This window comes from Vigna radiata, chromosome 10, assembly GCF_000741045.1.
Source record: "Vigna radiata var. radiata cultivar VC1973A chromosome 10, Vradiata_ver6, whole genome shotgun sequence".
Taxonomy (NCBI): Eukaryota; Viridiplantae; Streptophyta; class Magnoliopsida; order Fabales; family Fabaceae; genus Vigna; species Vigna radiata.
This window is the reverse complement of record NC_028360.1, coordinates 18,066,422-18,085,378: the sequence shown is the minus strand read 5'-3', so window position 1 is coordinate 18,085,378 and position 18,957 is coordinate 18,066,422. Positions and strand designations below refer to the sequence as shown.

Here is an 18,957-nt window from a genome sequence, read left to right as displayed (position 1 = left end):
AATGCAAAATTATCTGTTGAATTAATTAAGGAATTAATAATTTAATAGATAATTTTAGAACTTGCTTTAAGGAATTAAATCAAGATACGCTTATGTGAATGCTTGAACAGAGAACATATTTTATGCAGGATGTTACTGTAATGTTAGTCAAAGACCAATTCCTGGCACACCAACTGTGTTTCTTGTATTGTTTTGTGTATTTTGATGTCTAATTGAATTATAAAAGGAAGAATTGTCAGGTGTTGCACAAGTCCCTTGGGAGAACGATACTTTACTTATCCACTGTATTACTTGTAACGATTTGGTATACTTGCCAAAAAGTTATCAGATATTTGTGTGAAAGAGGAGGTACACAGGATGAATATTATTAGAAGTAAATAATTTTTGTGGAGATTCACCTTTGCCTCTTGTTAGAGAGAAGTAGAATGCTTGGAATTTGCAAATATTGGTTATTTTGAGATTATCAATACTTAGAGGTTCGTGATTGGTAAAAACATCTAGTTTGAACAGACCTGTGGCTGTCAAATGAGGGAAAGCTGGTAAATGATAAACATTACAATTCTGTTATGATTAATTTCAATGCAAACTGTGTTGATTAGAAGGGATGTTGATACCTGAATTCTATTTCTCATATCCTCCAATTAGTAGATTATCCAAAAAATTTGGCCTGTGTTTACCCCTTGGGGTTATATCCATTGTGGCCTGTATAACCGGTATCTACTTTGTAGCTTCAGCTTATGAAAGCTTAAGGGCTAACCGCTTAACACCCCAGATGCAGCATTTCAATCTTATCCGACAGTGAGAAAGCCCGTGGAAATTGATTACAAATGTTGTTACTAACCAATGATCTCAGATCAGGCCTTGGATCCCAATTTGTCCAAAAGGTAGCAACTCTGCTGAAACTTCCCTTCACGTGTTCAGAAATTGAATCTTTCTTAGGTCCTTGTGGAAAAACCCATGGCTCATCAATTGTTCATCACTTCCTGTACTTTATATCAATCTAAATTGGGTGACACATAATATTGCGGCATGCACGTCTTATTAAATAGTCAATGGAATTTACTTTTTGATGTTACAGTAAATGTTTCGTGGAGAATGAGAAATGATCGATCTTATTATCGTGAATAAGAATCTTCTGTTCTCGAGGCTCTGGCATATTAAGAAAGCTATGTTGGATATCTCTCTGGCCAAGCAAATGGAGTGTGTAAGACTGAAAGCTAATTACTCAGCATCGAGATCAATCATACTAGCTGGTCTTCGCTCAGCATTCTCTTGGGGATCATGTTAATTCCATAGTTTAGTCTTTCTCTCTTCCTGCCAGTTCAGGTTTTGTGATAGCCTACGTTCACAGGCTGAAAAAAAAAATATGTAAGTATCAAACCTTTAGAGATAAATAAAATATAAAGCCTTAGTAGATCGTCTTCATTACAACTCAATTTAATATTTATCTTGGTGCAGTCAAGAATCTGCCATTTGTTCGACGAATACATGCCACTTTAAAATGTGATATTAATGTATTGTCGTGGGCGCTCATTTTTGAAAATCATAGAACACTAAGTGCAGTCAAGAATCTGCCATCTGTTCGACGAATACATGCCACTTTAAAATGTGGTATTAATGTATTGTCGTGGGCGTTCATTATTGAAAATCATAGAACACTAATGAAACCTCAGGTTGCTGGCCGGTAATAGGAACGAAGGCCGGCACGTATAAATAGTTTGGAAAAAAAAGAGTCACATGGTTGTCTTCAATTCAATGAATAGCTAGCTGCTATTGATGATGACGATGGATTATTAATTAATAGCAAAGTATTATTTAATAGATTTTCCTTCAATGAATCCGCGATCCCATGAAGATTTGCAGTTTATTGGAGTCATAATCTTAGCCGATTGTTCCATTAAAATGATGTTTCTCTGACATCAAGCCCTCTTTGAACGTTACTGCATGATCTTTTAACAACTGAGTTGTACTATTTTTTTGACGTTTGCTCTTAGTGTATTCAAGTAACCTAATAATCGATTTTGATACTATACCACTGAGGGAATCTCTGACAAAAAGAAACACTAGACTACACTCAATATCTAAACTTTAAAATATTAGCTTCAGGATCACTTATATGTTTCCATTTTCATCATCTTATTATTATTTTGTGAATAAACACTCATCTTCTATATAAAAAGATAGATAAGTCTCCCCTCGTCATCTGTGTTTGCTATACATGCATTTTTTTTCTCTATGGTTGAAAAGCAGATATGTAACGGCATTTATGGGTTATTTAGAACAAGACAGAATATAATATAACTAAAATGAAGTTTACCTAATTTCACTTTATCAAATGCCTTTATTTTCTATCTTGACCTTAGAAAAAAAATTACTGAATCAGTTCCCTCAAATAACGACCTTCATATTTTAATATTATTACTTTTAATTATACCTTAATTGTAATGAAATATTAAGAGTATAACAAATAAATAAATATAAAATAGTAGAATATGATTTAATAAATATGAAAGACTAGAACATGATATACTGTTAAAAATACTATCATTGTAAAAAGTTGTTTGGAAAACTAGCACTAAATAATAGTTCTGCAAAAAAAGTAATGTCAATAAAATTAAAAAAAAAATTTACAGAAATATATAATAATATTTCTAATCTAAACATAATTGAAACTGGTAATATTAAGATATGAATATGAACTATGTTTATTAACAATTAGCATTAATCCTTTGCAAAATCCCTTAAACAACGTGTTTCATATTTCTAGAATTACTTCCTGATATTCTTGTGAAGTTATCAGATAATCAATTAGGTCATCTTGATGTTTATCTTACCGTAGACAAACAACGCAGAAAAACTAATTCTTTCAATAGTTTATTCTTAAATAACTGGGAAAAAAATATATTTATGTGACTGACATATTTTAATTAAATTTATAATTATTTACAATATCCTCTCAAAATCCTATTTTTATAAAAACACTAATGATTTACTAAGATAACTTAAGTCAAATTTAAGAAATAATGGACACCAACAAAAGTAATAGTATTCATATACACATACATATCCATCAAATTCAATAGTAATTACATTAATACAGAAGGTCAATTGCAATACGGAAATTTGGATAAACAGCATGATATTAAAAATATTACATGTGTTCATGTGGTCAATAGGATAAACATCGTGTTTTCGCTATATAAATTACTTAGTCCTTGTGTCAGACTAAAATAGATTTATCAGAAACGAAACAATATCTCCGAGAAAAAACACATTACGAATAAATCAAACTCTTGAATCAAAATCATTCCCCAGAAAAAAAATTATAAGAACACAGCTCCTTATATATAATTTAGATAATTTATTAAAGAATTTGAGAGAATTTTTTATCTTATAATTTATACAATGACTTTAGTTTAATACTTAATCTAGAAATGATATGTTCCATCTAAGAATTTCTCATTCAAAAATCTCATCTCTTGTATTTTTCTTTTACTTCTATCATTCTCATTTTTTTCTCAAATATTTTTTCCTCTTTATTATAATTCTAATTACAAAAGGATATCTGATCAAACCCAAAATATCAAATATCAAGCACCAAAAAACCAAGTGAACAACGATGATCCAAAATCGATAAAAAAAAAAGTTCAGATAATCGAAGAAGAAGCACACAATAATGACAGTCTGGTTGTTGTCTATCACTACTCCCCACAAAATTAAAGACAGATACCTTATTATTGGAAGAATAATGGCCAAAATTACAAATATATTAGACTATAATTTTTCATGTTTCAAAAAAAAAAAGGTAAACAAAAAACAGATAATATTTTTAAATTAAAAAAATGGGAATTGGATGAATAAAGCAACTTGTAGAATTTATTTAATAAATTCAGAGAAGAATCTATTTAAATTATACAAATTAAAAACTTGGATACAAGTGGTTTAAACAAGAGAAAACAAAAAAATTGGAGAGGTTTAAAAAATAGGTTACTATGTTTGACCGCCTCCTAACCCAACAAGTTTTTAAGAATTAGGAATTGGTATTACCGTCAAATTAAACATAAGACCACTTATAAACTTAATTAAATTATTAGATTAGGGTTCACACAACACAACTAATGCCCTTGTTTTCCCTCCTGTTACACCCTGTCTCTTTCCATAGCTAACCAATAACCAAAACTTACAAAAGTCAACTTTTCCACTTTCTTCCACGAATTAGGGTTCTAAATTTAATTTAATTCCATTACATAAACATGGATATTCTTTGATTATATTTCTGTCTAATTTGTCACACTTCATTTGAATGGGAGTAAAATAATATCTAAAAACCAACTTGGAAGTAGGCATGACAACTTGAAAAAATGTTTTTTATAAGATTTTTGGTAACTTTTCCAAGTTGGATATCTCTACATATTTTACTATTGGATTTTGCATATAAAAGTCATCCTCTCAAAAGTTCCTAAGGTGAAAATCCTTTAATTTGAATTGAACTATTACATGTAATGAAACCTTTATTTTCAATGTTTTGCATAAATGTACATCTAGAACTTAAATTCGAAATCGATGTCAAGCAACTTTGTCCCAATCTATGATTCTTTGTTTTACTTGTGTAACATTGTTTTCCCATATATTATTATATTATACAATCTCAAGTGTACATAAGAAATAGCACCCTTTTATTTCTCAGCTCACCTATAAGACTATGTGACAGCTATCATACTTTAAAAAACATTAATTTTTGTTGTCATAAAAAAGAGAGCCTATGTTTAACTGTTATAATTTGTTGGAGTACAAGACTACATCTCTCTCTAGCCTCCTTAGGTTCCCACTCCAATCATGATATACTATCATAATAAGGCTATATAGTTTCTAAAAAATAATTTTACATTGTCAAAACAATGTTAATTTCTTTATACAGTTATACCTTGCATAACAATAACTCTAAAAGCTATATTAAAAATGATTTTTTTAATTAATATATGGTAAAATATCTGTATTTATTTACGTTACATACATATATTTTTATCTTCATGACATTGATGAAAATGTATCCATTAGCTCAAACAAATTAAAATTAAAATATACTTTTTCTTAGATTAATAAAAAATTTCATAGTTTTTCACTTGTGAAGCTTTTTAAAGACAAATTTAATAATGATAGTAATAAAAAACATTATTATTGTCACCATTATCAATTTAATACATTATTATTGCCACCATTATATTTTCATGGACGGCAACTTTGGTAGCGACTTGTTTTATAGTGCAATACCATTTAATTTTGGTTTTGTAATGAATCAAAAAGCTGAAGAGGTGTTTGTGGATGAAGCAAGACCCTATTCTGATCGCAATCTACTGTACTAAAAACATGCATGAATCTGTTCCTTGTTCATTCCCTCTTTTCATCATCCATAATTTAACTAGTATAAACTACCTATAGAAATTTAGCTATATTTAATGTTGAAAGGGTGCTGATTGAAGCAGTAAAATAAGCCATTCTCTAGGTGATTGTTTATTCCATCACTTCATCTTTTCTTGAAGCTTTCTTCCTTAGAATATTTGGCGATAGACTCTATCCAAAGTTCCTTTATGTTTTGTTCCATTCTTGTATAAATATATTTAAGAATGTGATGAAAGTTGGTGACGATGATGATGGTTGGTGGCCACCGTGTGTCGATATTTTATTTTTATGTTTTGGGACTTAATCCCATTCTAACCGTTGAAAAATGAATGCAAAAGTCATTGACTAAGTAAAATGTATTAGTTAACCTTAGCCATCTCGAGGCCGCGTTTGGTCTACCATCGTTTGTTGATTCAGTTTTGTCATCTATGAAGCCTTTGCTTTCTCATTAAACCATGATTGCTATAGATTGATCCTCTTTGGTTATTGGTCATCATTGCTTCCACCCAAAAGTTTCATTATTCCATTTCTGATCCAACACAGGAGAAACATAGTAATGGACCAACGACATAAAGTGATTCTTCTTCAGCTGCTTCTTTTCCAAGTTCTGCTTGTTGCATCACAGACAGACAGTCGAGATTGTAAGTTCAATTCTACTTGTTTTCATGTTTTGCACTATCTTTGATGTCTATATCCAACAATTTCTTATACGTATGTTCTTTCATATCTCATGAAAAAAGTGAGGAATATTTTCCAACTTTTTTGGGGGGCGTTCTAAACTCTTGAAAGATTGAAACTTTGCCTCAGTTCTATGCAAAGAGCACATCACAAATTACAGTGGACACAAAATAGAGAAATTAAATTTGTAGAAAAAGGCTGTACAATTTTTTTTCAACCAAACGTGAAATAAGATGGTGAGATGGAGAGGGAGGAAAAAAAATAATTTAAAACGGTGTTAAAAGAATTTACTGAAGGAATGATATAATTCAAGAAAATACCGATATTGGGTTGTCTTGTCTTCTATCAATCTGAATGTGATGTAAGAAAAATATTGTTTGCTTTATGTATTAAAATTAAAAACATTTCGGTGTGATTAATTCATTTGATTTCTGAAGTAGGAGAATGATTTGACTACAAAGGTTGCTTTCTATAGCTTTCACTTTTCATGGTAAATTGTTGCCTAGAGACATCACCGAGAGAGGAGATAGATTAATGAACACTAGGAATTTATGTAGTTTAGTTTGAAAATTCAATTTCCTTTTGACAGTTTTTAATGTAAATGGTATGGCTGTAGATTCTGCACTAAATTCCCTTACACAATCCTGGAGTAACAAGCCACAAAGTTGGGTGGGTCAAGATCCTTGCAGTAGCTGGGATGGAATTCGTTGCAGCAATACAAGAATTACCCAATTGTTAGTTCTTGGGTTCTTTAGCTTCTCCAAATTGATATATATGAAAACTTATTTCATACTTTCTATTCCTTAGATATAAAATATATCTGAATATATTGCTATTATTTTCAGGAGAGTTCCAGGCTTGAATATTGGTGGCCAACTGTCTTCGGCAATTGAATCTTTATCTGAACTAGATACTCTGTGCGTACTTCTTATACAAGTTGAACAGCCATTGAACTGTTACCATTATTATGCCTGTGTTTCTAAACTGGTGGTGATTTGTTGGATAACATTCTTCTAAACTGAACTTATTGTTGGGTACTTCACCATAGTCAAATTGAACTATATGAATCCAATACAATTCTTATTTTACTAACTGGTTTTTAGAACTGAATTAGATTCAAAGTTATATTTAAAGTGAAAACGGTATATGTTGTTTCTGTGGAAGCTCACTTAATAATATGTTGTTTCTGTTCATGTAGGGATCTTTCTTACAACACGGGTTTGACGGGAACAATTCCAGAAGAAATTGGGAATATGAAAAAGCTAAAATCCCTGTAAGTTAGGCAGTTTATTTTCAACCAAATGATTCTTGTACAGACCGAAATTTCCCCTTACAAAATTTAGGATGTTTTTTTAACTCTCCCTCTTTAACTGTTTTTCAGATCATTGGTTGGTTGTGGTTTCTCTGGTCCGATTCCGGATTCAATAGGATCTTTAACGCAGCTGACCTTTCTGTAAGGATTTCTTCCATCTTAACAATTTTGCTAATTCCTTTACGAGAAGGTTTACTTGCATAAAGAAAACATTAAAGTTCATCTTATTCGATCGTATCCAAAAATGATGCTTCATATAAAAAATATGGAACATGTTATGCTAGGTGTGAAGCCTTGATATAATGTTCAGTTCCTAAAAGTATCTAACTTTGTCTCGAAGTTTAATGTTACTTCAATGGACTAATTCATGGTAAATTATGTGTTGCTTTTCATGCAGGGCATTGAACTCTAACAGGTTCAGTGGAAATATACCACGCTCTCTAGGCAATCTAACAAATATCAATTGGCTTGATCTTGCTGAAAACGAGCTTGAAGGGACTATCCCTGTCTCTGATGACCAAGGACGCCCAGGCCTTGACCTGCTCCTTAAGGCACAACACTTGTATGTCAATTCTCACTGTTAACTTTCACTCCATATCAACACATAACGTGGTTGGATATTTTCCAGTTCCCTGAATGACCTAACATCATGTTCACTGATTGCAGTCATATGGGGAGCAATAAGCTATCTGGTACAATACCAGAAAAACTTTTCAACTCCAGTATGATTCTGGAACACGTGTAAGCTTCATTACACCTTGTACAGTTTCGAATTTTACAACTATATAATGGAGATGTAAGATGACTTAAGTCGAATTTTCCTAAGATGACTAATAGTCTATTTAATTTACATTTTTATATAATTAATTTGGATCATGATTTAGACAATCATTCAAAGTAATTTCAGGCACCTCTTATATATTAGAATGTGTCATGAAATATTGTCTATGGTTATAAACCAACTTGACTCTCAATCATCCCTTGTACTCTTTTTGCCAGGCTTTTTGACCACAATCAACTAGAGGGCAGTGTTCCTAGTTCCATTAGTTCTGTGGGGACATTGGAAGTTCTGTAAGTATATTTTAGACAGTGTCCAATGGCTACGTTCACTAAACTATGCTATCTCTGACTTTCTCTTTGACTTCTTTTATTTATATTTAACATTTTCTTTGGATCGCAGGCGCTTAGACAAGAATGGATTAACGGGGGGCGTGCCGGCAAACTTAAACAGACTCGGAAAACTAAGCGAAATGTAAGAAAATTAAAGAAACATGCACTATTTAACTTCATGTTTATATGCTAAAATGTCTGTTTTCCTAAAGAATAAACTTTGCTAAGGCGTGGCATGGACTTTATTTTTGCAGCTATTTATCTCACAATAAGCTAAATGGAAGTCTGCCTGATTTTACTGGAATGAATAGTCTCACCTACGTGTAAGTATAAAATAATGACAATTTTATTCAATTTATTTCAACAAAAGTTTAACTCAGTGTGTAAACTTTAATCATGTGGCCAAAAAATATTTTCTCTGCACTCAAATTATACAACAGAATTCTACACTTGAGCATATGATTCATGCATGATACAATGGTTTTTTACTTTGCGTCTTTTATGGAAAACTATCTGCAGGGACATGAGCGACAATGCTTTCAATGCCTCTAATGTACCTTCATGGGTTTCAAGTCTGCCAGAACTGACAACAGTGTATGTTGTTCATTGTTGCTTCCCACATTACGTGTTTCTGATTCTTTCCAATGGCATTACTTCTTGAATAAGATGCTCTGTGAAAAAAAAAAAAAAATAGAAACAGGATTCATTTTAGCTGTGAAGAAAACGAATGACACGTTCCTAAAAAGTGATGCTTGAGCAAATGATGATTATGATTATTGAAATATGTAACAGGATACTTGGGCAGAACCAGGTCGGTGGCATACTAAATCTCAGTAGCTACAGCGAAAGTCTGCAACTCATAAATTTGGAGAGTAATGAAATAACAGAGATTGAACCGCAAAACAATCTACCAAGTTTTGAAATAAGGCAAGCCTCATTATATATGATATCCTTTTTTCTCTGTAAAAAAATGTTCAGTCATTTGCATGAATTCAAAACTGAGTCAGTTGTTTTATGCTTTTGCAGACTAGCTAACAACCCAGTTTGTCGTGAAAGTGGATCTTCTGAAAATAGTTACTGCAAAGAAGCAGTACCAAATCCCTCATTTTACTCAACACCATCAAATAATTGTTCTCCTCCACCTTGCAGTTCTGATCAGATTGCCAGCCCAAATTGTATATGTGCATATCCCTATACTGGACTTCTTATATCGAGAGCTCTTAGTTTCTCAAACTTCAGTGACGCAAGTTACTATAGGGAGCTTGAGCAGTCTCTGATGGACACTTTCCGAAACCAAAGCATTCCAGTGGATTCAGTTGCTCTTAGTAACCCCATGAGAAATTCTACTTCTGATAACTTTGAAGTGACTCTTCAATGCTTCCCCTCGCAAAGCGATCGTTTCAATTCAACTGGAGTTTTAAACATTGCTTTTCTGCTTAGTAACCAAATTTATAAGCCCCCAGAGTTCTTCTCCCCTTACATCTTCAAGGGTGCTAATTATGATTACACAGGAGGTGAGATGAACTAGAAATACTGAACGCCTTGTCAGTCCTATTTTACAGTGCCCTTTCTCCCTCTAACTCTCATTCTTTACGTCCATTAGGAGAACCAAAATCATCAAAGTCATCACATACCGGGGTTATAGTTGGTGCTGTTGTTGCTGTTGTGGTCTTTATTGTACTGGCATCCCTTGCAGGGATGTATGCCATTCGCCAGAAAAGAAGAGCAGAAAGATCTGCAGGGTTGAACCCTTTTGGTAAGCAGTGATTGCCGCAGCCTTGGCTGAATTTTGTTCCTTGCAAGGACTTCACAAGTAGTCTTTTATTTATTCAATGTCATCATAAATGCAGCTAATTGGGAACAGAATAAGAATAGTGGCACAGCTCCTCAGTTGAAAGGAGGACGATGGTTTGCTTTTGATGACCTAAGGAAGTACACCAACAACTTCTCAGAAACCAATACTATTGGATCTGGAGGCTATGGACAGGTTTTTTCTAATGACATCTAGTGACTTTCCTCTTTTTATTTATTTAAATACATCTCATTGGCCTACTCCTTTAATGTTCCTGAAAGAAATTCTCATATTTTCACTCTAGGTGTCAGAAATAACCAAGTATTTTCCCAAATAGTTATCTTCTTGTTTACTTATCTGCAAGATCTAATTAGTCCTCTTTCTCAAGGTTTACCAAGGAACTCTTCCCTCTGGAGAGTTGGTTGCTATCAAACGGGCTGCAAAAGAATCTATGCAGGGTGCTGTTGAGTTTAAAACCGAGATTGAACTTCTATCAAGGGTCCATCACAAGAATCTCGTTAGTCTTGTGGGTTTCTGTTTTGAGAAGGGCGAACAAATGCTGGTGTATGAGTACATTCCCAATGGCACTTTAATGGATAGTCTCTCAGGTACTTTCAATTCCTTCACCACTTCTGATATGCCGTGCTGTATGAGACTCAAATGTATGGTGGGGGATGACGTGACTAGAAATTTTCATCTGTTAATTTATATTTCATTTCTTGACTATTAACAAGTAGACTACTCATTTGCTCATTTCATTGTGAATCATCACTGTGGTCTTAGTGCCAACAATTTAGCATTCGGTAGTCAATTATAAGCCTCGTCTAACCAGTTTCAATTGCAAGATCAGAAAGAAATCATTCATAATAAATTGGACCTCTTAAGATCCTGATTTGAATTCAAACTTAGAGATAAATAACAGTGAACTTAATCCAATTTGAAAACTAGAAATCACTGTCATGGAAACTGATAAGAATTTACTGCGTTACCTTCTTCTGGACTGCAACTATTTACAACTTCTGTTATAACAACCAATTAAAAAAAATTCAATTAAGCCAAAGTCCATCAAGTTGCCTGTTTCAATATTTAACTAATTTTCTTCATTTGACTTTACCAATACAGGAAAGTCTGGGATCTGGATGGATTGGATAAGGAGACTTAAAGTAGCATTAGGCGCAGCCAGGGGTCTGGCTTATCTTCATGAACTTGCTAACCCACCAATCATACACAGGGACATCAAATCTAGCAATATCTTACTTGATCATCACCTCAATGCAAAAGTTGCTGATTTTGGTCTCTCCAAACTTCTTGTTGATAGTGAAAGGGGCCATGTTACTACTCAAGTCAAAGGGACAATGGTTTGTATAGAATTCTTTCACTCCTACGTTATGAAGCAGCACACATCTTCGTAATAGATAATAAATTTATAAGTTGCGAAACTTTTAATAGTTTGAATGCTTCTTCAAAAGAAGTGAGGGTTGTTTCCACTTTTATATTTTATTTTGGCCATGTCTTTTAGTTGATGTTGGATGTCCAATAACCACCTTTAAAATTTCAGTCATAAAATCAGCCGTTGCTTCACAATCCAAACAATTTCATAGGGAAATAAAGTAAACAAGTTTTTGAGATGATGTCAGGAAAAGCTTAGGCACAACACAATTACACCTTCATCTCTCTTGTGTTTTCAGGTTGATGATGACTTTTTATAAAGTGTGATTGGCCTAATGCTTAGAAAATAAGCAAACATAACACCTTTTAGAGAATGTATAATTTCAATAAAGTAGAAATCGAATCAATAATTTGCGGAGAGTTAGCTTTAAACTTCAAATTTATCAGAGGTATATCTGATGCAAGGTTATTTCCTTGTTATTCTCCCAGGGATACTTGGATCCTGAATATTACATGACCCAGCAGTTGACAGAAAAGAGTGATGTATATAGCTATGGAGTGCTAATGCTGGAACTAGCAACAGCAAGAAGGCCAATAGAGCAAGGAAAGTATATTGTAAGAGAAGTAATGAGGGTAATGGACACGACAAAAGATTTATACAACCTTCATTCCATTCTAGATCCAACCATAATGAAAACAAAACCAAAAGGTTTAGAAAAGTTTGTGATGTTGGCAATGAGGTGTGTGAAAGAATATGCAGCTGAGAGGCCTACAATGGCTGAGGTTGTAAAAGAGATTGAGAGCATAATCGAGCTTGTTGGATTGAACCCGAATTCTGAATCAGCTACAACATCAGAAACTTACGAGGAAGCAGGTGGAGGAAATGCCCAACATCCTTACAGGGAAGAAGATTTTAGCTATAGTGGAATGTTTCCATCAACAAGAGTAGAACCTCAATAGGCTTCGGTATATTTTTCTTTTGTAATTTTGTCCTCTCTTCAGATCCATTGCCTGAGATTGCTGGTGCCAATTTTGGATTCGAATGAAGGTTCAAGTTGAATTTTTAAATTGATTCTTGGAAGCTTGTATTTATATCTTTCTTCTTGTCATGTAATATAGTTTGTGAATTGTGAATTGCAGTAATATTTGAATGAATGTGTAAGTATTGAAGTATAATATTCAACGTTGAACGTTCAACAACAGCACACATCTGTTTTTCTTTCCCTTTTTCAGCAATTTCATGATTGTGAACAACTCAAATTTATGCAGTAAGGACTCACTTTGTTTAAAAACATGTTAATTTCAGTGCCTCGTGATTTAATCTTCCCTCTCAAAATTTCTTTTATTTCTCATGTTTCAAATAGTGTAATAATTTGGTCGGAAAATAATTGCTTACAGAACAGTAATTTATTACCCAAACCATTACATTATCTATTTAATGTGAAATTGTCTACCTTGTTTCAAGTAAAAGTGGCTTAAATAATTTAACCAAAAATCAATTGGGGCAATTAATACTTAACTAGAATTTTACTAATAATTTGAATGAAAGTGTTAAGTTAATTAAATATTAAATAAAATATAATTAATAAATGTGTTTACAGATGGAAAAATAATAATAAAACGTAATGACTACTGACAAATATTAGAATCAGAATCACATCAATCGTGAGAGACTGAAAGTATAATCTAATCGTAAAATAAAAATAATGAATAACTTATCACACACATACACTTAATATTAATTATTGTGCTTAACATTTAAAACTACTCAATATAGGAAAAGTATTTGATTAAGTTTTTTTAGTTGAATATATATACATAATATCTTATTTATAATAAAAATAATAAATACTAACATCAAAATATAAATAAATAATAATAATAAATTAATTAAAGATAAGATATTCAATATATAATAATATTATTTAACTTTAAACTTAATTCAACATTATAAAGTAAAGTTTGTCTTTATTTATATACTTTAAAATAATTTTATTTTTAATCAATATAAGATTTTTAATAAAAATATATAAATTTTGTATGTAAAAATATTAATGAATGACATGAAAGTAAATAGAAAAATATATTTAATAAACAATAAATTCCAATAAATATAATATTTAACAATATATGATTAATTATATATCATGTGGAATGATGTAATAAAAGTGATATATAAAATTAATCTTTGTTATATTAAATATGCACCTACAATACTTTATTTATAATAAAAAATATGAAATAAATCTTAAATAGAAGATAAAAGAAGATAAGATATATATAAGAAAAAGAAAGTAGGAGAGTAAATCCTTTAGCGGAATCGAAATAAGTAGCTTTTTATGTTACACCGTTTGAAGTTGATGTGAAAAGCGTGTTTAGTGCATTTGAGTGACACCACGAGATGACTGAGAATGAACGGAAAACGCATTACCCTTCTTCAGGTGGGATTCCCACTTCCAACGATGATGGTCCAAAAAAGTTATCGGGGCTGAAGAGCCATATCAACCCGCCAGAGAAAGAGATTCCAGATGCTGCCACTCTGAGGGATCAATGGAGGTATGCCATCAGGCAGTACAGTAAATGGTACTCTCACGCTTGGGGCACTGCCATTCTTGCTGGCACTGCCTTCTTTGCCCTTGGCTGGATCATCAAGGGAGAAAATCCCATACCCTCTTTCAACACCAACAGCCCCTCCTCCTCTCAGAACGACAAAGACAACAATACCTCCCCATGATGTCCCTTACCTGCTTTTCAGGTCACTTCTCAACTTCCGTAAATTTCCTGTTTCATTCCTTCTTAGTGTGCTTTTTAGGACTCCTTTGATTTTATTTTTTAATTGATATTTTGGATGTTGGGAATTTTCGATAAAAGCTGAATTGGGAGAGTCGAGAAAATTATTAACGTTTCTCTCTTATCTGCTTCCATGGTTCAATTACGACGGTTTTTGTTTGAATTAGCTCTACTGGTGTGATGTTAGGGCTAGTGAATTTGTGTAATACTTTGATGGCACTAAAGTGTTAATTTTCTCCCATTGTCGGTAGAAAGTGAATTCGGAGTCATGTCCGCGAATGCTTCTGATTTAAGTGTCAGTAGTCGTGGTTTTTTGTTGTGGTCTATGAAGATAAAGGTTGTAACCGATGTTAAAAACTCAAATCCAGTTATGCAAGAAAGATTTTTGTTTATGACACTGTATTGATTGATGAACGGCTGTACCTTAGCTTCCATGGGTTTAATACTGTTGCAAACATGTCCCTCAAAGAGTATCCTGCGGTTTCTAGTTTTTTCCACCAATCACCATAACATAATATTGTCGCTTAATTAAAGATGGCTTGGGAAGATTGCATTCTTTAGCCATGCTTGGTTGGACTTAAATTGAGCTGGTGAGAAATGATTGTGTATAAGGCAATAAAAAAGCCTAAAACACTTCTCTTCGCCCTTTTGGTGCATTAATGAAATGACTGTGTTGTACGCTATTTTGCTATCTCCTTTAGAAACTTTCTCTACTTTGTGTTGTGTGTGTTACATGGATCGAGTTTGTTGTTTTGCTCCTCTGATGTTTCCGGGGTCTTTTGAAATGCAAATTTTTCATCATATTTTGTCACTTTTAATGTACAGTATCACATAATTTGAAGACTGTAGTCAATTTTGTTTCCTGTTATTCTGTGGGCTGATTGAACTTGGCGGCATATTATTTGCTGCATATATATTCTGGCTGGAATTGAGCTCAATTATTAATATTTCATAAATATTTTCATACTTTTAGTTTAACTGCATTTTGACCTTTATGTCTAAATATCCCTCTGATGAAATCTGTATGAACTGTTACGTATATCCTTGGAGCAAGTTTTTGGTAGTTCTATGCGTACTCCCTTTGTAGTATTATTATTCTTATTTGGCCACTTTTTCTTTTTTTTTTTTAATTTTACGTATACAATTAAAATAGGATTACATGTTAGGAGTGTTAAAAAATTTGCCCTTGTTTAACAGGTACGTTATAGAATAAAATGGAATAATGAACAGGAGAAATTGGTAGACCATTGTTCTTCCTGTCTTACTGGACTATGAAAGTCTTCACCCCACTAGGCGCGTCCCATTTTAACCAAATGTTCGAATTGAAAACAGTTGTTCAATTAGAAGCCTGAAATACAGTGAATAAGAATTCAGATTGATGAATCGATAATGCAGGGAAATTTTGGGTTTTCGCTTCCTTGCTTTCATGTTCATTAGATTAACTGCTCTTTGCATTCATAAAACAAATTTGTCGACATCTTCCCAATATCACATCCTTCATTTGTTCATGAAAACATCCAACTGCAGGCATCAATCACTGGAATCAAGCCACACAAGAACCGCTTTTAGTTAGCAATACCCTGACACCTTGCTTCCAATGGTCTAATAAGGAAGTTTGATGTTTGTAATCGCGTCTCGTATTTTGCTTCTCTTAAACTAGTTTTTGTCTGTTTTGATATGGATGTAAGGCAAAAGATTATGTATATTGAAATGCTTTAGGCATGTAATTAACGTGAGGAAAAAGATTGTGCATATTCAATGCTTCATCCCGATTTGAAATTTATGGGTGATTGAGGTCTGATTACTGCGAGGTTTTTTGAGGAGAGATTTGACGTCAATGAGTTTTGTACAAATCTATATATAAGAAATTAGAATATTATTTTCAACCTAAAACCATAAAGAAATAGGTTTATGGATTCTTATGCTTATTATATTTTGTTCAATTCGGAATACATTTGGATTTAGGATTATGTAATCCAGGAATGCATTTTTTTGTTTCATTACTCTAGAGTACAGAAATTGTGGGGGTTGCAACTTGAAATTATGGAGGTTCAGGAAGAAATGGCCTTCTTGCAAGCCTTGTAACCTCAAAAATCATGCTCAACTCTCAGTTTTAAGGAAACAATGTGCAAATCACATTACTTAAAAATCATTTCCATCATTCCTGCTACCGCGGAGGAAAAAAATGAGAGGAAGAACGTTGAAGAGGAAGAGAAAAAACTTGTTTCAAAAGCTCTTTTAGAAGCACATTTCATGTAGGAGTGTTACGAAAACTTGTTCTATATGTTTCGAAAATTTTGTTTCAGAAATTTTATTCTGGAATGTATTTCAAGCATTTCGAAAATCTCATTTTAGAAATCTTATTTCAAAAATTTCAGAAAATTTGTTCCGAAAAAGTTCCAGAACATGAAATTCGGATGTCATTTTTCAGGGGGTGCGTGAAAAATTGCGGGTGCAGAAAATAAAATCCCTCGAAAATTCAGAGTTTAACTTCGAAAACATGTCAAAATAAATTTAGAAAGCTTAATCTGCAGTCATGGAAAAGATAGATAATACCTTCACGAAACAACAATCAAAATAGGCATAAAGGAAAATATAAGTGCATGTTTCCTTAAAATTTGACACTCAATGAACAGATTTCTCTACATAGCAAAGTAGAAAGTTGAGATTGCAATTTTCTCCGGACAACCATTTTTAAGGCTGGACTCTACATATGTTTAAAGTAAAAATACAGAGGCTTTTGCTGCATGCTCAAGCAGAACAACATCCATTCTGCTTCTCATCTGATACATAATAATAACGAGACCCAACATTTATGGTCTGTCCATTTGGTAATGCTGCTGGATCATCGCCGATTTCAAGGGCTCTCGTGCTTACAACATGGTAGATCTGTGTGAGCAGCTCTGTGAAGGCATTTTCAATGTTGGTGGAATCGAGGGCAGAGGTTTCCATGAAAAAGGTTCTTTCCCGTGCTGCAAAAGTTCTAGCATCTTCCACGGAAACTGCTCGCAAATGGTTCAAGTCTGCTTTGTTCCCAACAACCATAACAACAATTTTATTATCCGTGTGATCTCTGATCTCCTTGAACCATTTCTCCACATTCTCAAATGTAGAATGTCGGGTAACATCATATACTAACAATGCACCAACAGCTCCTCGATAATATGCACTGGTGATCGATCGATACCTGAGTAAAGTAAAATTAAATAAAGGTGCCTACATTAAAATTTCATCAGCAATGTCTTACTGTTCATCATGTTGTTGGACATTTTCGCAACACTATACAAATTTTTATAATGGAAAAAATCTTCGATAGAAGGACTTCATAAGTCATTTAGATATAAGAACCTAATTTAGAACCCAATAATAATACAGTAATAAAGCAGCTACAGCAAATAAAATTCTAATTACAATTATATAATCCCCATGATGTAAAAGAGAAGTTCATAAAAGTATTCACCTTTCCTGGCCAGCAGTGTCCCAAATCTGAGCTTTGAGAACCTTATCATCCACCCTAATGCTCCTGGTTGCAAACTCAACCCCAATTGTAGACTTTGATAGAACGCAAAATTCATTCTTGGTGAACCTTGACAAAATGTTGGATTTTCCCACACCAGAGTCCCCAATCAGAACAATCTTGAATAGATAATCATAATCCTCATCAGCTCTATACGCCCCCATTAGCACTACACGCACACCCCTTTTTCTCTTTGGAGTTTGCTGTAGACTAAATCAAGGAAATATAAATTGATTTTGGTATGCCCCTTCTATCAGATATTCAAATGGGTTGCGCAAATCTATATTTATTATCAAAGAAAGATACTTTGTTTTAAAATCCAGATTTGCAACAACTATTGGTAACAAGATCATTGTTGCGAACCTAGAAATGTGGGTACAGATTGTTTAAAGGGAACGATGACAGTCTGGTTAACTGTAAAATGACAAGCACAATTAACTCCATTTTTCCAACTGTTTTCTTTTTTTTTTTTAATCCTAGTTGCTACACTGTCATTCTGATATTAATTTCTTTTTATCTGGAGACCGTTTTGTTTAAATAGTGTTTTTCTTTATTTTGATGACTAATTTGCTGTCAAACTTTTAATACAAAAAAGTGTCTTATTATCATTTTTAATGACAGAAGTATATAAGTCTATGAATATGATTAGTTAACTGTTTTATATTATATAAGAGTTTATATGGTCAAATAATCTCATCATTCAATTTAATTCAAATAGATTAAATTGAGATTTTACTCAATCTCGTCCAAATCTTTTAAGATTTACGTATGGGACGAGTTTTGTAAATTCAATTCAAGCTTTAACTTAAGTAGACCAAAATTATGAAATAATAATAATAATCACATTATTATATTATTTTATTGATTAAATGACTATTTTAAAAATATTAAATAATGTAATCTACTTTTTAAAAACTATTCCAAAAAAATCTAACTAAAAATATTTTAAAAATACAAATTTTAGAAGAA

The 18,957-nt window shown here is 32.7% G+C and overlaps 2 protein-coding genes across 2 annotated transcripts; one reads left to right on the top strand and one right to left on the bottom strand.

Moving 5' to 3' along the window:
- The first annotated feature begins 5,377 nt into the window (after nucleotides 1-5,377).
- LOC106775114 (probable leucine-rich repeat receptor-like protein kinase At5g49770) lies at nucleotides 5,378-12,953 on the top strand. The gene is made up of 18 exons (XM_014662169.2): nucleotides 5,378-6,041; nucleotides 6,695-6,812; nucleotides 6,924-6,995; nucleotides 7,277-7,351; nucleotides 7,460-7,531; nucleotides 7,788-7,952; nucleotides 8,057-8,131; nucleotides 8,390-8,461; nucleotides 8,571-8,642; nucleotides 8,755-8,823; nucleotides 9,020-9,094; nucleotides 9,293-9,427; nucleotides 9,527-10,014; nucleotides 10,104-10,256; nucleotides 10,351-10,487; nucleotides 10,681-10,900; nucleotides 11,415-11,650; nucleotides 12,171-12,953. The coding sequence occupies exons 1-18, from the start codon at nucleotides 5,957-5,959 to the stop codon at nucleotides 12,639-12,641; spliced, it is 2,790 nt and encodes a 929-aa protein (XP_014517655.1). The 5' UTR covers nucleotides 5,378-5,956; the 3' UTR covers nucleotides 12,642-12,953.
- A 3,258-nt stretch (nucleotides 12,954-16,211) lies between these two features.
- LOC106775074 (ras-related protein RABA1f) lies at nucleotides 16,212-18,391 on the bottom strand. Its single transcript, XM_014662112.2, has 2 exons — nucleotides 17,932-18,391; nucleotides 16,212-17,658 (listed from the first exon to the last, which is right to left on the bottom strand). The coding sequence occupies exons 1-2, from the start codon at nucleotides 18,150-18,152 to the stop codon at nucleotides 17,223-17,225; spliced, it is 657 nt and encodes a 218-aa protein (XP_014517598.1). The 5' UTR covers nucleotides 18,153-18,391; the 3' UTR covers nucleotides 16,212-17,222.
- Nucleotides 18,392-18,957: the final 566 nt, after the last annotated feature.